The sequence below is a fragment of the Peromyscus leucopus genome, chromosome 8b (genome assembly GCF_004664715.2).
Source record: "Peromyscus leucopus breed LL Stock chromosome 8b, UCI_PerLeu_2.1, whole genome shotgun sequence".
Taxonomy (NCBI): Eukaryota; Metazoa; Chordata; class Mammalia; order Rodentia; family Cricetidae; genus Peromyscus; species Peromyscus leucopus.
This window is the reverse complement of record NC_051086.1, coordinates 93,418,346-93,435,037: the sequence shown is the minus strand read 5'-3', so window position 1 is coordinate 93,435,037 and position 16,692 is coordinate 93,418,346. Positions and strand designations below refer to the sequence as shown.

The 16,692-nt window shown below is 52.0% G+C and overlaps 1 protein-coding gene and 1 long non-coding RNA gene across 2 annotated transcripts; one reads left to right on the top strand and one right to left on the bottom strand.

The window, feature by feature from the left end:
* Positions 1 to 3,673: 3,673 nt before the first annotated feature.
* Positions 3,674 to 6,487, bottom strand: LOC119086906. Its single transcript, XR_005090299.1, has 2 exons — positions 6,166 to 6,487; positions 3,674 to 4,452 (listed from the first exon to the last, which is right to left on the bottom strand). It is a non-coding gene; the product is annotated as an uncharacterized LOC119086906 (long non-coding RNA).
* On the top strand, positions 5,539 to 16,285 carry Igfbp4 (insulin like growth factor binding protein 4). Its single transcript, XM_028889486.2, has 4 exons — positions 5,539 to 6,150; positions 12,378 to 12,523; positions 13,466 to 13,600; positions 15,020 to 16,285. The coding sequence occupies exons 1-4, from the start codon at positions 5,802 to 5,804 to the stop codon at positions 15,152 to 15,154; spliced, it is 765 nt and encodes a 254-aa protein (XP_028745319.1). The 5' UTR covers positions 5,539 to 5,801; the 3' UTR covers positions 15,155 to 16,285.
* Positions 16,286 to 16,692: the final 407 nt, after the last annotated feature.

Sequence of the window (16,692 nt, the reverse complement as noted above, 5' to 3'; positions counted from 1 at the left end):
CTGAACCTGTGGTGACAGGTCTGGTACAGAGGCAGGAGTGTGCACAGAAAGTTGATATGGTACACACAGACCTTGCTGGTCATCTGCTACCTGTGTGCCCTTGGGTGAGAACTCTGGGTGGTGACAGAGTTCTCAATGAGTCCAACACTGTTCACTTGACTTGTCTTCTGTATCGGCTTCAGCCAAGAGAAAGAGGTTTCATTGGTGCTTATTGGTCTGGAGACAATTCGGACTCTGGAGGGTTGGAAGCCATGTCAGAAGGGTGCTTTGGACTTTGTCAAAGAACTCCAGAATTCTGCCGTGTGGTGGTGATGGTACACACCTTTAATCTCAGCACTAAGGGAGGCAGAGGCAGCTGCATCTCTGAGTTCGAGGCCAGCCTGGTATAGAGTGAGTTCCAGGACAGTCAGGGCTGCACAGAGAAACTCTGTCTCGAAAAACAAAACAAACCACCAAACACTCCAGAATTCTAATGTTCTGAGATTGCCAGAAGAGGACAGGGCTTCACGAGGCAATTTGTTCTCCCAGTCCATGGAACAAATGGTAAAAACTGAAGTGAGGAGAAGGAAGTGGTCACGAAGCTGACAAGCAGCTGAACGGGCTGGTCTGGAGCTAGGAAACAGGATGTTGGCCAGCCCAAGTGCATACAGACTCCCTCTTCCCACCTCTTTCCCTGCCTGGCACCTCAGCCTGTCCTGAGGGAAGAGCCTAGGCTCTGGAGATGGGCTGTACAAGAGTTCTCATTTTTAGGGGAGCTGGAGAGATGGCTCAGAGGTTAAGAGCACTGATTGTTCTTCCAGAGGACCTGAGTTCAATTCCCAGCAACCACATGGTGACTCACAACCATCTGTAATGAGATCTGGCGCCCTCTTCTGGTGTGCAGTTATACATGCTGTATACATAATAAATAAATAAATCTTAAAAAAAAAAAAAAGAGTTCTCCTTTTTGTATTGTGGGGCCTGTTTGAAGATCCTGCAAGTATGGAGCCCTGGTGGGCAGGAAGAAGGCTGTGCTGATATGCTATTGCTTGGCCCACACGTAGGGTAACTGTGGGGCTCCCCTATCAGTACTTAGATGTCAGTGGATATGAAGGATTAATGTAGACTCAGTGAAGTCCAAGGTGGTCAGGAGTGGGCTGGAAAGCAAAGTTATAAGGAGCCTGGAGCACGATCCCACACCAATGCCACCTCCACCTGACCTCCGTGCTCAGCGTGAACTCTGAGTCCTAGGCTTCTGCCCTTGATGGTCACGTAGCATGTTTCTGACAGCTGACTGAGACAGCCGTGAAGTATAGGAGGTAATTGTGCAGACTGGAGAGAGAGAGAAGAGAGAGAGAGAGAGAGAGAGAGAGAGAGAGAGAGAGAGAGAGAGCTTAGGCTCGCATCTTTGTCTCTCTACTAGCTATGTGACTTTGAGTAAGTTACATAATCCCTATGTGCCTCACTTTTCCTGTCTTAAAAAGACAACACTGATAATGCCTCCTCCTCCATGAAGCTTGTGTGGCCCCGGTCAGTAGTAGTTAAAGGCTAATCCTCATAATTATATATTTTGTCCACTCCATCAGACAAGATGGCCCCTAGGGCAAGCTTATCAGATTGGGTGTTCCCTGAGAACAGAACTTTTTATTTTATTTTTTTGAGACAGGGTCTCACTGTGTTTGTTGCCCTGGATGTCCTGGAACTCACTGTATAGACCAGGCTGGCCTCAAACTCACAGAGAATCTACTGGCTCTGCCTCCCAAGTGCTGGGATTAAAGGCGTGCGCCACAGAAGTCTGGGATTGTCCCAGTAAGGCTGCTAATGAGATCTTTGATCAACAAGCCAGTGAGAGAATGGAATGGAAGGGGCTAGAGTGGTGGAGGGGTTTCTTCATCTGGGCGCCAGGTGGAGTGTCTTCCCAGCTCTCAGGAAGCGGGGGACGTGCAAACTCTCGCCTGCCCGGGAAAGACAGCCCGGAAACAGGCTTGAGTTTTGCTTCCCACAGGCTCAATATGGAAGCATCAGTCCACAAGGAGGCAGCAGTCAGGTGGAAGAACCTGCAATAAGCCCTGTGCCTGGATTTCAGGCTCCTCTTTTTCTTCTTCGGGGTGGTAATGGTCGAATGGTCGGAGTCTTACTTTATAGCCCAGGCTGGCCTATCCTAGGTGCTGGGAGTAACCAGCATGGGCAATCATGCCTGGTTAAAATGACTTTGGCAGGGCGTAGGGATTTGAACCTGGGACCTCATGCATGCTTGGCAAGCTCTCTACCGCTAAGCTACAGGTCCAGTTCTCAGAGCCCTTTCATCTGTTGCCTCATGTTTTCTCCGAACCATTCTCTGTGGCTGAGACCACGGATTTTGCCCCTGTTTCTCACTCTTTCTCTGCCTCTCTCTCTTCCTTTCTTATCTCCCTTCCTTCTTCAGTGATGAAAATTACCCATTTAAATGTTAAGTGGGGACCTGGAAGGAGATGGCTCTCAGCTTCCAATGAATGCCAGTTCAGGTCCCAGAACCAGTTCTCAGGTGGTTTACAATGCCTATAACTCCAGCTCTCAGATATCTGATGCCTCTGCCTTTGTGAGTACCTGCACACACACACATACCCACCCTGACACACACACATACTCACACACACACTTGTACACATAATTAAAAATAAAAAGTAGCTGGGCTTGGGGGCACATGCCTTCAATGCTAGCACTCCAGGAGGCAGGGGTAGGTGGATCTCTATGACTTTGAGGCTAACCTGGTCTACGTAGTGACTTCCAGGCCAGCAAAGGCTATATAATGAGACCTTGTCTCAAAATAAATAAATACTGATAAATCTTTTTTTTGGAGGGGGGTTTAGAGACAAGGTTTCTTTGTGCAGCACTGCTGTCCTGGAACTCACTCTGTAGTCCAGGCTGGCCTTGAACTCACAAAGATCCACCTGCCTCTGCCTCCCAAGTGCTGGGACTAAAGGCATGTGCCACTAACACCTCTCTCTCTGGCCAATAAACCTTTTTAAAAAGATGTTGAGGGCTGGAGAGATGGGTCAGAGGTGAAGAGCACTGACTGCTCTTCCAGAGGTCCTGAGTTCAATTCCCAGCAACCACACAGTGGCTCACAACCATCCATAATCAGATCTGGCCCCCTCCTCTGTATACATAATAAATAAATCAGTCTTAAAAAAAAAAAAAAAGATGTTAAGTTGCAGACACAAGCTCACATAACAATAAAAGGCTCTGCTACAACTTGGTCTCAGGTTACCTCTTCAGTGAACATTTCCCATTTCTCATGCCCCATAGGTAGAGCTGATTGCTTGTGCCTCTAGGTCCCCATGTGTCCTACAGAAATATCTCCCAGGGCACCTGTACATGTCTTAGAAAACTTATTTTTGCTGGGCACTGGTGGTGCATACCTTTACTCTCAGCACTCGGGAGGCAGAGACGGGTGGATCTCTGTGAGTTTGAGGCCAGCCTGGTCTACAGAGCGAGACCCAGGACAGGCACCAAAAGCTACACAGAGAAATCCTGTTTAGAAAAAAAGAAAAGAAAGAAAGCAAGGGAGGGAGGGAGGAAGGAAGGAAGGAAGGAAGGAAGGAAGGAAGGAAGGAAGAAAGAAAGAAAGAAAGAAAGAAAGAAAGAAGGAAAGAAAGAAAGAAAGAAAACTTATTTTCATTACACACTGATCTCCTCTCTCCTTGAGGCAGAATGGTTTTGATCTTCACTTTATTCTCAAGACAACAGGTGCTTAGTGAACGTACCATATGTGGAGAGAGCAGTTTTTGGTCTCTGGCTTCCTGGGAATGAATCTAGGCAGTGATGGGAAGGACACCAGAGGATGGGTTGGGGGCGGAGGAGGTGCCGCGGTTGAGGAGTGGGGGCATCTGTCTCATCTAGAATTCTGTACAGACCGGCCACCTTCACCAGCACTCATACTTCATCCCAGCGTTTCTACGCATCCTGGGTTTGCTGTCTGGCAGGTGAGTTGGGCACTGGACTTCAAAACTGTCCTTATGGGTCCATTTATTCCCACAGGAGTTCCAAGAGGTGGGTGGATAGGGGGTCATAATCAGTCTTTTTTTTTTTTAGCTAGAGATAGACTTCAAGTTCATCCATTAAGTAGAAGGCCGACTGGATTTAAGGAAGAAGGGGGGGGCGGGAGGGAGCAGGGACTGGCTTTTGAACCAGAAAAAACGCTGGCTTCCTCAGGAGCTTGAAGAACCTGTTCTGTTTACCTTCCTCCAAGGCAGATGGGACAGTGGGGAGCCAACTTTATCCTTGAGATGTGACTGAGAGTCCTTGTGTCCGGCCGGAACACGTCAGCCCTCCTGCAGTCTTAACGGTTGCCAGTAGGTGCCGTCAGTTCGCAACTTTTTGGTCTGGCCTCCAGGTCCGGGCTCTTGGCGCCTTTCTTGCTCCAACCCCGCCAACATTCTGCGTTTGCTGAAAGTGGGAGGTGGCTTAATCCCCTGGCTGAAAGAACCCTGCCTGGGGGACAAAGAACAGGAAGAGATCTAGGAGCTGCACTTTAGCTTGATTTCTCCTTAGAAGTTTAGGCCAGACCCTCCCGACCCCATCTACCCCCCAAATCCACCGAGCCTCCGAATATGCCCGGACAGAAACTAACTCCTCGGTTGGGGAGGATGGAGAGGCGTAGGGAGAAACGAGAAGGAAGGAGGTGGGTCTGTAGATCTACTCCCACTTCCAACAGGATTGCTGCGAGCTGTAGCTTATTGATAGATAGGCTTATCAGTAGGGTGTCGCCCAGGGGCGAAGTGGCGTCGGGAAAATGAAGAGGCTTCCCTTTCTGGAAATCTTTGACTGCCACCTACTGGGAAACGGTCACAATAACAATACAAATACACAAAGAGTGGTGCCCTCTGGGGTTGTTCAACGCACATCTTGTACACGGCCAATGTCAGTCTCCCAGGCCAGTCTCCTTCCAGAATCTAAGCGAGGCAGTGGAGGGGGAGACATCTAAGGAGGAAGAGGCTTGGCACCTTGTCCTGGAGTTAGGGAAGCAGGGTGCAGCGAGAAGACTGCCGATCAGGAAGCGCCCCAAGCCTGGGCCCTCCTGAACCCCTTGTAGAGTGCTTGACCGCCTTGACCCACTTCACTCAGGGCGGTCTCCAGAGCTTGAGACTGGACGTACCGGGGAGTAGGGTGGGGTGGCCACCTCCGGCCAAGGAGGGGGACTGAACGTGAGGGTCGCCTAGGTGTCTGGGAAGGAATCCTTCGAGGTCGGGGTGGGGGTGGGGGGAACGGGACCAAGCAGCATCTCCTTCGCCTCCCCTCGCCCTGCCTCCCGCACCCATCCTCCGAGGGCTCTGGTTCAGAGGCTCAGAGGCGCTCTGCACGCCGGTCACCGCTTCCAAACTGCGCCGGGTTTTTTTTTGTTTTCTGCGGAGCAAAGGACTTTCAGATATTCTAGCGGTGGCTGCGACTCAGGCCAGCGCCCCCTCCCCCTAACGGCCTCCTCTCCCGCTCCAGTTCCCCCTCGCCCGCCCCTGCTCTCCCACCTCAGGGACGGCGCTGGGGGTGTGGCCAGGGGGCCGGTATAAAGTCCCGGGAGCCGGTCCCGGGCAGCTGCTCAGCCCCCTGCCCCCGCCGCCTGCTGGGCCAGGCCGAGGATGCAGCGCAGCGCCTCGGTGGCTAGGCTCGCTCCGCTCCAGCGTGCTTGCTAACTTCCCCAGCTCGGTTCCTTGCCTGCCGGGGCCGCCCCGAGTCCCCGCGCCCTCCGGTCTGGTCCTCTAAGCGCACTGGGCGCTGCCTCCGGGTCCCTTGCAGCCAGCTCGCGAGCCCGCGCTCCCTTTCCGTGCTCCATCTTCGTCCTCACCATGCTGCCCTTCGGCCTCGTGGCCGTCCTGCTGCTGGCCGCAGGGCCTTGGCCGAGCTTGGGCGACGAAGCCATCCACTGCCCCCCCTGCTCCGAGGAGAAGCTGGCGCGCTGCCGCCCCCCTGTGGGTTGCGAGGAGCTGGTGCGGGAGCCCGGCTGCGGTTGTTGCGCCACTTGTGCCCTGGGCTTGGGGATGCCCTGCGGGGTGTACACCCCACGCTGTGGCTCAGGCATGCGCTGCTACCCGCCCCGGGGAGTGGAGAAGCCCCTGCGCACACTGATGCATGGGCAGGGAGTGTGCACGGAGCTGTCCGAGATCGAGGCCATCCAGGAAAGCCTGCAGTCATCTGGTAAGGCATACCTACCATTTCTTTACCACCTTTCCCAAGAGCCCTCCTCCCTGCAACTTGGCTCCCATCCTGGTTGGTCTGGAAGGCCGGTAAAAAGCTCCCAGTGAGTTGAGGAGAAGGGAGGTACGTGGCAGAGCTGACAGGCACAGCCAAGAAAATTGGCACTGAATCCCAGGGCCAGTTGTCACTGTTCAAGGGGAGCCTGGTCCCATCCCTTCATCTCAAACCTCCCAGGTACTTCTTTGGGAAGAGAGGCCTCGGCCTCAGTGGTAAGCCTGGTGCCTGAGGCGATTATGGTAAGTTAAATGACCTGATTCAGTTATATTTGTCATCCAGAGCCAGGAAAACTGCGATGGTGTGTGTGTGGGGGGGGGGGGGGGTGGAGGAGGTGGGGGGTGTGGGTGTGTGTTGGGACGGTCCCTTTCTGTTCCTGATCCAGGGCCCGATCCACACCCAGTTTCAGGTGAAACCCAAAGGTGTGAGGAACCAGTGATTTTTCAGTCATCACCCTGGGGTGAAGTGGGACATAAAATCAGAGGGACTTCAATAATAAAGAAGGAGATTTGTATTTCTCCTAAGGCCCTCAACACAGTAGAAGGCAGCGTTCTTTCTGCCAGGCTGGCACATCCAGGTTTCTCGCTCCTTCCTCTGGCAGGTGCCATCTGAGGGGTCTGGAGGGAAGCGCTGGCTGTCAGCCCAGAGTTGCAGAAACCTTGATTGTTGGGGACTGAGAGGAGAGGAGGACAGATAGACAAGCAGACAGATTTTCAAAATGTCCCTTGCTCCGGTCTTGTATTTACTTTTCTCTTTCTCCATTTCTCGGTGGGCCTTTCTCGGTTTCTTCCCAGAATCCCTCTCTTGTCCTTTTGTGATTTCCTGCGGTGTCTGTCTCTCAACTTCCAGCTGCACCCAACAGCCCCGAGTTCTCTTTTTCTCGGTCTCCTGAGCCTCATTAGTTTCCTTCCCTTGCTCTGCCTTAGTCTGTTTTTCTGATGACCTCTCAGACTTTTGTCTCAGACTCTGTTACTCTTTTGATGTCTCTGTTGGTGACTCTTCCTACATATCTGCTACCCTTTGGACGTTCTGTCTGTCTGTTTCCCCCTTCTCGGACAGCCTGGCTCTCTCTGAGCCCCTGTGTGTGCCCCCCTCTTTTCCTGGTGCTTGATTCTTCCATTGTTGCAGTCCGGATGCTGGAACTCCGGCCCCGAGCTTCCTGCTCTGGGTCCCAGACCGATCCACTTCCTCAACCCTCAGCAGTTTATGAGTCGAGGAAAGGAGGATGCAGGGAAAACAGGAAGGAGGTGGACCCCAGGGCTGCCTCTCTGCCCTTCCTGCCCCTGGGCAAGGAGAGATGGGTCAGCAGAAATATTCTGGGAGAAGTGCCAGACTGGCACCCAGCGTTGCTGGAGGGGGAGGGGGTCCTGGGAGAGTGAGTCCTTGATCTTGGGGCAGTGAGACCAGGAGGGAGGGCTGCCTTTAGGATGCCTACTTTGCCCTCTACCAGCTAGTGGACATCTAGCAGCAGGTGAAGATGGCTGGTAGTCTCCTCTCTCCTCAACTTGAGCACCAGCCAGAAGAGAGCTGCAAGAGTCTTCTCTTCCGGTTGAACAGAAACATCCCTACATCGCAATGGAAAAACCAATCCCCTTGGGGGTTAGGAAGACCCGGCACAGTGTCTGATTGTTCTGTGGATGTGAGGCAAGTCAGCTTCTAGAGAAGTCTAGGAGTGGGGTGCCTGTAGGTCTGTTCTGGAATTCAGAGCCCAAGTCACTAATTCTCTCACTTCCTGGACTTGTCTTCTACCCACACCATGGATACAGCTGTGTGAAGAGGTAAAAACAGAAACCAGAAGGACCCTGGAGACAGACATTTTTTTTTTTTTTCCCCAATATAAGGTTTCTCTGTGTAGCCCTGGCTGTCCTCGAACTCTCTCTGTCGACTAGGCTGGCCTCAAACTCACAGAGATCCGCCTGCCCCTACCTCCTCAGTGTCGGAATTAAAGGTGTGCACCACCACCACCTGGCTGACATTAGACACTCAATTGGCAAGCTAAGGTCAATGCTTTCTAGTCATCACAGTACTTCCCTGTCATGACCTGACACCTTTGCATCATGGGAGGAGTACCCACAGAGCCTTGCAGGGTCTCTGGTGAAATACTGAGCAAGGCTCAGCCCCTATCTCATTCCTTACACTGTCAATAGGCCATTGTCCCTTCTCAGTCTCCTGGTTTGGGACCTGGAACTCATTTGGTCAAAGATGTCAGTCTATTCTTCCCGCTCTTTGCTCTTGGGACTGAGCTCCAGATGATCATCTAAGTAAGTGGTCCTTTGGCACGAGCTCTCCAACTTATTTTTTTCTAGGGCCAGGTTGTCCCTTCCATTTCCAGTCTGCCTTGCTTTCCTTTGTGACAGGTTGGGGATCAGCACTACCAAGGCCACCAGAGGTGGGGACCGGTGCATGCGTCATAAGTCTACAATTTCACATCCTCGACTCTTGAAATCCAAGAGAATGTTCGATGGGGAGGTCAAGCTTGGGACAGGGAGTTCCTAAACCAGGCATTAGGTCCCTCCGGGACAGGGTTAGGGAACAGGCAGGCTGGGTTAATTTTTAGTCAACACAGCAAATATTGTCCGTACTTCGGTACTGGGAATGTAGTCATGCCATGGAAACTGGGCCTTCCCAGACATTCCGTGCTTTAGGGGAGAGGGGAGGAAGAACGTGGCTGCCTAGAGTTTTTCTTTAATACCAATAAAGCCCAAATTATTGATGCTTAAAGTGGCCAAAGACAAGTCTCCCTTCCTCTTCTCCACTTGAGTTTCCTCCTTGGTCAAAAGCCTCATCGTTTTGAGGTGTTTGGCACAGTGTGGAAGGTCACTAGGTTGGATGATGGTGAGGTGCAGATGAAGAAGCCAAGGGACTTTGCAGAGCCCAGGGTAAGGGAGAGTCCCAGGAGTAGGGAGGGGTTGCTTGTTTTTGCAGGCTCTCTTGTCTCATTAGAGGCCAGCAGTAGGGAGCAACAGTAAAGGGCACCCCTTGATCAAAATCTCAAAGAAACAACCTGGTGTCTGTCATGGGTGGTCTTGGGTTCTTCAGCCAAGGTCTAGGGGATGAAGGAAGAGAAAGGCATTTTTGGTGGGCAAGTGGGTGACTCTCCAGAGCATGGCTGAAACATCTGAGTCTGGGTGGCAGGACCCACTCAATTCTTAGCTTGGGCGTCTTGGAGGGGTCAGGGGCTGGTCCTGAAGAGAAATCATGGGGGGTGAAATTAGGGAGCAGGAACTTTTGCCTCTACTGGAGCTGGAGCTGTACACAGCTTCTCCCTGGGGGCTCGCTCCTTGCCCTGCTCTGCTTTGGAGCGAAGAGCAAGACGTTGCCATGGCTGGATGGCAGTCTGCCCAGCTCCACGCAGGGGCTAGAGGAGAAGACCGGCTCCACTTCCTAGACAAGCTTCTTGGAGACCTAACAAGAGGAGGGGGCTGCCTCCAGCTCCTGCTCAGGAGCATTGGGACCTTGGTAGAGGGCATTAGAAGCTGGAACAGTGCCAGGAAGTTAATGTTTTTGAGAGGTCCCTAGAGATGGACTCTCCAGGTAAGCATGGATGGACAAGGAAAAGTTACAGATTAAAGGAAGAGTCAACAAACCATGGCCAGAGAGACTGGGATATTAGTGAGTCCTGGCTTGGTCTATGTTTTTGACTAGGGTAGGGTCAGAGTACATGAGTGGGTGTAGATGTGCACACCTGGATGAGCATGTGTCTGGACATGTGATTGTCCGTAAACATTTGCGGTTCTGTGTTGGTGGGTGGATGTGGACTTAATCTGTGTTATGCCCCAAGACGGATTAGAAGCTATTCTCCTAAAATGGTGGACTTTACTCTAAGTGTAGATTCAAACCAGGGGTCACTGGGCTAGGCCATGGAGACACCCATGCTCAGGGGGCCCGCAGGCTGCTGACTCAGCTGTGTCCATGAGGTGCTTTAATTCTGACGTCAGTGTAAGCCATGCTTCTAGGCTCACTCTAGGTCCCATGTAGCTCTAGGTTTCAATAAGCTACTCAGTTGTTCTCGTTGATGGTGAACGTCTCAAATGCCCACAGATAAGCCCCCAAGGACTCCTCATGGTTGGCTTCTACTCACAGAAATGCCACATTGGGAAGCAGAATTGTGGTCAAGTCTCCGGGCCACCTTTTTCTGGACTCTTGAAGGCTCATCATATCAAAACTCTGGGACTGTAGGGTGGGCGTGCTATCTCCTGAGGCAACTCCTTTCTTTAGAAGCTCCTAAACAAAACTGAAAAATAATATGAGGGCTGGGGGCCAGATTATAGTGGTACCTGCCCATAATCCAATACTTGGGCAGTGAATAGGAGGAAGGGGATTCAAGGCCAGCCTCAGAGAGCGAGTTTGAGGCCTGTCTGGGCTACATGAGACCCTGTCTCCAAACAAAAGAAAAAGAAGAAAGAGATTGTAGGGCTGGGACTGTAGTTTAGGAGTAGGATACTTGCCTCTTCCCCTACCCCGCCCCACCTCAAATTCTTCCTTACTCCCTGAACTCTGAGCCTAAAAACATTTCATGTTTACCAAGAAGAACCAGAGACTCTGTGCAAAGCCATTCTGATTGTGAAAGGACAGCGAATCGGGAGAATAAACAGACTGGGATTGTCACACGAATCCCCGGGCTACTCTCCACCCTCGGTAGCTGACTCTCTCGAGCTTGATGTAGGTCTGGGGCCCCCTTGGGACAATCCTTTTGTCACCTACACATAAGGGTGGTTGTATCTATCTGCATCGTCCATTTCCATTCTTTAATTCTACACCAGTACTTCACTCAGGACAAAATCTCCTATCCCTCGTGAATCAGTTTTATTTGGGGTATGGAATCTTAACAGGTTTTTTTTTTTTTTTTTTTTTTTTTTTTTTTAATGGTATAGATCCCTCCTTGCCTGGTGTCCCTCCATCAACATGCTTCCCTTCCCTTATCCCCCAAACCAGAAGAATAAAATAAAAATCAACCCCCTAGCTTTGGCTAGGCAGAAAAACACCATTTGACCCAGAGGCAGCTCTGGGACTGTTGCCATGTATGGAGGAACCTGCTAACTCCTCAGGAAAAAAAAAAAAAAGAAAAGAAAAAAGAAAAAAAAAGTCCTGACGCAAACCAGATGTAACCTTCTGTCGGCCTGCCAACATCTGGAATGCTGGCAGGAGCTCTGCACTTGGGCCTGCATTGAGCTGCCAAGTCTGAGCATTTCAGAGGTGGCTGTGATGTGCTGAGAAGTCTTTCCAACCTCCTTCCCCTTCTCAGCCTTGCATTCTGGCTCTGGCTGCCAGGAGGGAGCAGCATGATCATGATGCGGAGCCTTCTGGATGGGGCAGCTCCCATCAAGCCTTCAGGAGGGGCCTTGGAGACAGGGTCCAGATTCATGGTTCGCATCTCCAGATAGCACTTTGCCTGTTTCTGGGTAACTCCTTTGGTCATTGAATGGGGCCTCACGTTTAAAGATGTGAGGTAGACTGGAGAAATGTGTGTGCCTGTTTTCTTTGTTCTGGGGTCACACAGTTTTTTTTTTTCTCTCTCTCTTTTTCTGTGTGTGAGTGTGTGTGTGTGTGTGTGTGTGTGTGTGTGTGTGTGTGTGTGTGTCTCCTCCTCTCTGTGAGTGTGTGTGTGTGTGTGTCTCTCCTCTCTGTCTCTTTCACACACACACACACACACACACACACACACACACACACGCAGGCACACACACTAACAGACCCAGACAGTGCGAGAACCTTTAGGGCCAGACTCCTCGCTCATGGAAAATATGATTTTGGCCCTAGGGATCCCTGGCAGGCTCAGCCAGACGCTGAAAGAGCAGGGAAGGAGACAGGAAGAGTGAGCAGATGGAGAGGGGGATGGTGGGAGGAGCTGAACAGAGGGGGTAGGAGATCCAGTAGTTCCCCCTCCCACTGCCTGCCTCAGACCTCCCTGCAGGGCCCAAGGGATCCCCCTGCCATCTGGGTGGCTGCAGCTGGTGACTTTTCTGAATCCTGAACTGGGTGGGGTGAGGAACAAGTCAAGGACTTCAAGAGGAATAGTCTTCCAAAGACATCCAGAGAAGTGGGGTGGAGGTGGGGCTGCTCCTGTCTCAGGCTCTGTGGAGACTCCAGATGGAGGAGGAAGCAGGTGGAGGCTTGGAGGAGCGGGAACCTCTGTTCCTTTCTGATGCCGACCTCTGCCTTTCTCCCTACAGACAAGGATGAGAGCGACCATCCCAACAACAGCTTCAGTCCCTGCAGTGCCCACGATCATAGGTGCCTGCAGAAGCATATGGCCAAAATGCGAGATCGGAGCAAGATGAAGGTCGTGGGGACACCCCGGGAGGAACCCCGTCCTGTGGTGAGCACCTCTGACCCACGCATGTGTGTGCTTAGAGAAATTCCATGACTAGATCTGGCATAGAAGCCTCCTGTGTGTGCAAGATGTACCTCATGAGAGCCTGGGGAGAATCCCCATCTCTCTCTCTGTGATTCCTTTTCCACTCTGCACGTAAATATGATGGAGCTGAGTTGACCGGTAAAAACGGGGTCCAAGCTCCCTAATGTTTCTTTTTCCTTTTTATTTCTTTTTTTTTTCTTCCTGTTTTTTTTTTTTTTTTTGAGATGTTTTCTCTGTGTTGCTCTGGCTGTCCTGGTACTCACTATATAGATCAGACTGGCCTTGAACTCCCAAGTGCTGGGATTAAAGGCGTGCGCCACCACCGCCGCCTAGCTTTTGGTCCTTTTTCTTGGATTCTCTGCCAAGTCTTAGAAACAAAGGGGTTTAATAAGCTGGCCTAGCAAGAGGGTTTGGGATCCTACTCTAGGGTCTGGCTAATTGTTCCAGTGGGCTCAAGCCTGAGTGTCACCTTGTTTATTCCTTTTGCTTAGACCTCTAAGTTCCCAAGGCCTCTCTCTTCCCTCACCACTCTCCCCTTTGACGTCTCTCTCTCTCTCTCTTTCTTTTTTTCCTCCCTGATCATTTCTTGTGAGACAGGGTCTCACTTTGTAGCCCAGGCTGGCCTAGAACTTCCTATGTGTACCAGGCTAGCCTTGAACTTACAATAATCCTCCTGCCTCTGCTTCCAGAGTGCTGGGATTGCAGATGTGTGCCACCACCACCTGCTTTAGTGACCACCATTGTTAGCTGAGCCTGAGTCTCTGTTTCCGCTTCTTGTGCCCTTGCCTAGTACCCAGGCTTTGACTCTTCGTACAGGGCCTTTAGCCCCCTTTAAGCTCAGAGCCCCAACTTGGTCTTCCTGCCTTTCTCTTCTGCTGAGCACTTTTGTTCCTCATCCCCCAGCCCCAGGGTTCCTGCCAGAGCGAGCTGCACCGGGCCCTGGAGCGGCTGGCCGCCTCGCAGAGCCGTACCCACGAGGACCTCTTCATCATCCCCATTCCCAACTGTGACCGCAACGGCAACTTCCACCCCAAACAGGTGGGTCTCCCTTCCTGCTGCGAGGTCCTGGCCTCATCCTGGGGAACTCCTGGCTCTCCGCAGGATGTTCCCAAAGAGAGCTCTTAGGAAGGGAAGCTCCCCAAATCCAACCCAACCATGTGGGCTAGCCTGAGACCCTCAGCATGTTCTGTCCATCTCATTCTTTTGAAGATGAGAGACAGACTCAGAGAGGGGTAGAAGGACCCTGGCCAGCCCACACCACTGAGTGAACTTGTCTTCCCCCAGGGCTCTTTGCTCAGGACTCCCCATCTGTGATGTATGAAAACCCGGCTCCCAACACTCCCCCTCCTCCTTTCCTCAAAGTAGTGCTCCTTGTCTCTGAATGTCTGAAGCGTCATCTGGGTTTAGGGATGGAGCCCAAGTTACGAGAAGTCAAGGAGGAGAGAGCTCACAGTTCCACAGCTGAGCTCAGATTCCCGGGGGGCAGCAAAGATGGAGGCAGAGCCAGGTCTGGTGGAAGCAGAGGAAAGAGGGGTCAGGAGAGAAGGAAGCAGGCCGTGGCGTCACGTTCACTCCTTCAGAATGCCTGGCATCGCTGGCATGAACAGCAGGGGCAGCTTGCTCCATCTCATCTCAGCCCGTCAGGAGGGTGGTGTATCTGGGCGAGGGACTGGAGTGTCTTATGCTGAATGTGGTCTGGGAAGCCTAGGCCTGGTTCTCCCCTAGGTCATGTGACTGTAGGCACACATGTCGGCCTCCCACTACGGAAACATCCCCAGCAGAGGCCTCACTAGGAGGATAACACTACTGTCCTGGGTCTGTACATCCCAGTGTAGCAAGGTGAGGGTGTGGCGTTGTGTATCACAAGTGCCGGGCCAGAGAAGGCTCCTCGGAACCAGTGCCTGGTCTATCTTCAGCCTGCGTCCCAACACAAATTCCATGTCTCAATTCCTAATAGCCCCCCACCCCTTAATTAAACAAACCAAAACAAAAACACCTGACCTTTTTTTAAAGAATAGTTTGGGGTTTGTGGAAAAACAAGGAGAAAGTGCAGAATTATCCAGTTTTGTCATTTTAACCATACTCCCTAACCCAACTTCAGCTGTGGTCCTGATGATGCTACCTTCACCCTGACTTGGATCCTGCTCCCAGATCTAACCAGTCCCATTCACGACACACCTGAAGCATCTTCAATGCACCCAGCCTTTACAGTCTATCTGTGCCTTGAAGTCTGAGGACCTTCTTAGGTCCCTGACCAGAAGGTTCTAGAACTTCCCTTGGACAAATCTCCCCGCTTCAGTGAGCTCTAGGGACTGGTGCTCAAAAAGAGCCCTGGCCTTCAGATATCATGTTGGAAGAGCACCTGTCTGATCTGGGGGCTGGACTGGAGGTGGGGTGGTCTACCTGGGCTCTTTTGGCCTTCCTGGGAGCTGACCTCTCACATCCTTGTCTTCACAGTGTCACCCCGCCCTGGACGGACAGCGTGGCAAGTGCTGGTGTGTGGATCGGAAGACAGGGGTGAAGCTTCCAGGGGGCTTGGAACCCAAGGGGGAGCTGGACTGCCACCAACTGGCTGACAGCTTCCAAGAGTGAGGGCTGCCCGCGGGTGGGGGACTCAGTGCCCCCTCCTAGGCCCCTGTGCTCTGGGGGCTGTAGAGTTGACCTGCCATGGAGTTTTGGTCTGAGTCCTGGCTCTCTGCCTCTGGCCCTGCCCAAAGTTTCCCTTGGTGTGTGTGTGTCTATGTGACTGTGTGTGCGTGTGTGCGTGTGTGTGTTTATGGGTGCAAGTGTGGCCCATGGGGCAAGCCTGAGCCTAGAGTACCCACCATGGGCTTAGATAGCCCAAGAGGTCCGAGTGTAGCAACAGGAAGCCCCAGTGTGTTTTCAAATCATTCTTGAATCCATTCATTCATTCAGCCATCCGAAAACGTGTATTGACAACATACTACATGCCAGCTTTAGTTTTCAGCCCTGGGAGGCCTCACTCTCATTTTCTGATTGTGGCATGCGAGGTGTTCCTCTAAGGTAGCCAGAGGCCTGTAGGAGAAGCGAAACCTCATTCTTGGAGTCAGAGAGGAAGAAAGTTGTGACCACTCTCCTTCTCCTCATCCTGGTCAGCGCGGGAAGGTGGGAAGTAGAAGAGGCCTCATGAGACATGCCTCTACTCTCAAGCCAAGCTTTGTCCTGGTCCCCTGTTCTCATCTCTCAGATTCCCCGGGGGGATGAGGTAGAGGGACAGGGCCCATCTTTGGATCTGAGACTGGGTTATTGGATTGATTGCCTGGCAGATGGAACTCTGCTGTGGGAGAGGAAGGCCTGAAGGACAGGGACCCGGGGGAGGGGGGTCATCTCTTTGAGCAGTCAGGAGAGAAGAAAGGATGTAGGATGGCTGTGTGTGCCTGATGGAGAGGAGGACCCGTGTGCTGGGATGAGGATGCTGAGGGCCCGTCCTGGGCCCCCTTGTGGTTCCTGGTCATGAAGTCACCAGGATGACCCTCTGTCCCCAGCTGCCCACTGCCTGTGACCTGCCTCCCTCACTGTATTCTCCTTCCCTTGCACCCCTGTCCCACTTCCTCTACCCCCCCCACCCCCGGGGCATTTTCTGGCTTGCCTGGATAGACTTAGAGACCTGCTTGTTGGCTGTGATGTCTTTTCATTCAATTTTTTTCTTTTTTTCTTTTTTTTAAAAAACAACAACAAAAAAAAACCAGAACAAAACCAAAAGATAACTGTGTTTGATTTATTGATTTCCTTCCTTCCTTCCTTCCTTCCTTCCTTTTTTTTTTTTTTTTTTTTTTTTTTTTTTTTTCTTTTCTTTTTCCTTCCTTCCTTCCTTCCTTCCTTCCTTCCTTCCTTCCTTTCTTTCTTTTACTAGAGATGAATCATGGGTGGAGGGAGGTGGGCCCTGTGTGGTCTCCAGACCTTTCCCGCTTGGTAGGGGACTGCTGCAAACCAAATGTCCTCTCCCCTGGGGGTCTCCCAAGGCACTCACACTGGAGGTGGGATCCTGAGGCTTTGGAAATAATGGCCTAGGAAGCCTTATGGGGCCATAGCTGGCGTCTAAATAGGTACTCAGTGGAGCCGGGACATTATCTAGGGTTAGGACATTATCTAGGGTTTGCACAGCATGG